General features: G+C 63.4%; 1 protein-coding gene across 1 annotated transcript in view; it reads left to right on the plus strand.

The window, feature by feature from the left end:
* Window positions 1-1,538, plus strand: part of LOC104514013 (bone morphogenetic protein 1-like) — a gene marked incomplete at both ends in the record, with an annotated part of 1,763 nt that extends 225 nt beyond the window's left edge. The window contains 4 exons of the mRNA XM_010157531.1: window positions 75-180; window positions 553-677; window positions 1,008-1,295; window positions 1,441-1,538. Coding sequence (XP_010155833.1) covers window positions 75-180; window positions 553-677; window positions 1,008-1,295; window positions 1,441-1,538 — 617 coding nt within the window. The remainder of the gene's footprint in view (window positions 1-74; window positions 181-552; window positions 678-1,007; window positions 1,296-1,440) is intronic.
* Between the last annotated feature and the right edge of the window lie 795 nt (window positions 1,539-2,333).

Raw genomic sequence — 2,333 nt, forward strand, 5'->3', positions numbered from 1 at the left:
TCGCCATGGGCTGCTGCCTAAGCGGGGGTCTCCCCGCCACCCCGACAGCGTCCCCGTCCCGCCCGTCTCCGCAGGGCAGGAGTACAACTTCTTGAAGATGGAGCCGGAGGAGGTGGAGTCGCTGGGCGAGACGTACGATTTCGACAGCATCATGCACTACGCCAGGAACACCTTCTCCAGGTACGCTGCCGGGATGGCACGTCCCTGTCCCCGCTGTGGGGCCGGGGATGTTGTCACGGGGTCCCCCCACCCCGGGGACAGTGGCACGTCAGCTCTGCACGGGCTGAGGCTTGGCGTAAGGCCCCCAACTCCAGCAGGATGAAACCCCACGGCATCCCTTGCCAGAGCAGGGATGCTGCCGTCCCCTCCGTCGGGGACACGTCCCTGCGGTCACCCCCGTCGGGGACACGTCCCCGCTGACTCACCGCCCCACAGGCTTTAATTAGCCAGGCTGCTGTTTTTAGCATCCCTCCCCCCGCGGACACGGAGCCAGCGCGGCCGCGGAGCCGGGTTTTTCCCAGCTCAGCCTCTCCCCGCTCTCCCCCCTCCAAGGGGCATTTTCCTCGACACCATCCTGCCCAAGTACGACGTGAACGGGGTCCGGCCCGCCATCGGCCAGCGGACGCGGCTCAGCAAAGGGGACATCGCCCAGGCCCGCAAGCTCTACCGCTGCCCGGGTGAGTGTCACCAGGGTGGCTCTGCCGGGGCCCGGGACACGGCATGGGGACGTATCTCCTGGGAAATGGCTCTGCTTTTGCGCCGAGCCCTGGAGAGGGAAGTGTCGCCCTGGCTGGATCCCCATTCCCAGGGAGAAACACTCCTGGGGGGGCACTCCATGCCGTCAGACCCCTACAAGGAGCACGCAGGTTGCCTTGCTCCAGCCCTGGCGCATTTCTGGGCTGTGGGTGAGCAGGAGCTAAAGGAAAGGCCTCAGGGAGCCACAGAGCTCTGCCCGTGTGAGCAAGGGCGTCCCCAGCTGCCCTCGCCTCCCACTCCTCTGAGGAAAGAGCATCCCCCCAGAGCAGAGCATCCTGGAGAGCATTCCCCAGAGGAGAGCATCCCAGAGAGCATCCCTCCAAAAGCAGAGCATCCTGGAGAGTATCCCAGAGAGCATCCCTCCAAGAGGAGAGCATCCTCCAGGAGCAGAGCATCCCGCCAAGAGCAGAGCATCTCGGAGCGCATCCCCCAGAAGAGGAGAGCATCTCTCCAGAGCAGAGCATCCTGGAGAGCATCCCCCAGAGGAGAACATCCCAGAGAGCATCCCTCCAAGAGGAGAGCATCTCTCCAGAGCAGAGCATCCTGGAGAGCATCCTGCAAGAGCAGAGCATCCACCCAGAGCAGACCATGGCCAGAGAGCATCCTTCCAAGAGCAGAGCATCCTAGAGAGCATCCCTGGAGAGCATCCCCCCAGAGCAGAGCATCCTGGAGAGCATCCCTCCAAGAGGAGAGCATCTCTCCAGAGCAGAGCATCCTGGAGAGCATTCCCCAGAGGAGAGCATCCCAGAGAGCATCCCTCCAAAAGCAGAGCATCCTGGAGAGTATCCCAGAGAGCATCCCTCCAAGAGGAGAGCATCCTCCAGGAGCAGAGCATCCCGCCAAGAGCAGAGCATCTCGGAGAGCATCCCCCAGAGCAGAGCATCCTGGAGAGCATTCCCCAGAGGAGAGCATCCCAGAGAGCATCCCTCCAAAAGCAGAGCATCCTGGAGAGTATCCCAGAGAGCATCCCTCCAAGAGGAGAGCATCCTCCAGGAGCAGAGCATCCCGCCAAGAGCAGAGCATCTCGGAGAGCATCCCCCAGAGCAGAGCATCCTGGAGAGCATCCTTCCAAGAGGAGAGCATCCCTGGAGAGAATCCCTCCAAGAGCAGAGCATCCCAGAGAGCATCCCTCCAAGAGCAGAGCATCCTGGAGAGCATCCCCCAGAGCAGAGCGTCCTGGAGAGCATCCTTCCAAGAGGAGAGCATCCCTGGAGAGAATCCCTCCAAGAGCAGAGCATCCTGGAGAGCATCTCCCAGAGGAGGGCATCCCAGAGAACATCCCTCCCAAGAGCAGAGCATCCTGGAGAGCATCTTGGAGAGCATCCCCCAGAGCAGACCATCTTGGAGATCACTCTCCAAACGCCCCCCCCGCACCAGCAGGAGTCTTTGGGATGGGGCACAGCCGGACGTTGCTCAGGGCTGGGACAGCGTGGTCCCACCGCCCCCCACGGTCCTCCCCGGGGCGGGCGCGGAGCGAGGGACGCTCGGCACGACGGGTGCACCTGTCGGCACCTCGAAGGACGCTGAGGCCGCAGACCCCTGAGCAGGGGCGTCGCTCCGGGTGCCCCGGGGACGCT

The sequence above is a fragment of the Eurypyga helias genome, unplaced genomic scaffold, assembly GCF_000690775.1.
Source record: "Eurypyga helias isolate BGI_N326 unplaced genomic scaffold, ASM69077v1 scaffold17228, whole genome shotgun sequence".
In the NCBI taxonomy this organism is placed as follows: domain Eukaryota; kingdom Metazoa; phylum Chordata; class Aves; order Eurypygiformes; family Eurypygidae; genus Eurypyga; species Eurypyga helias.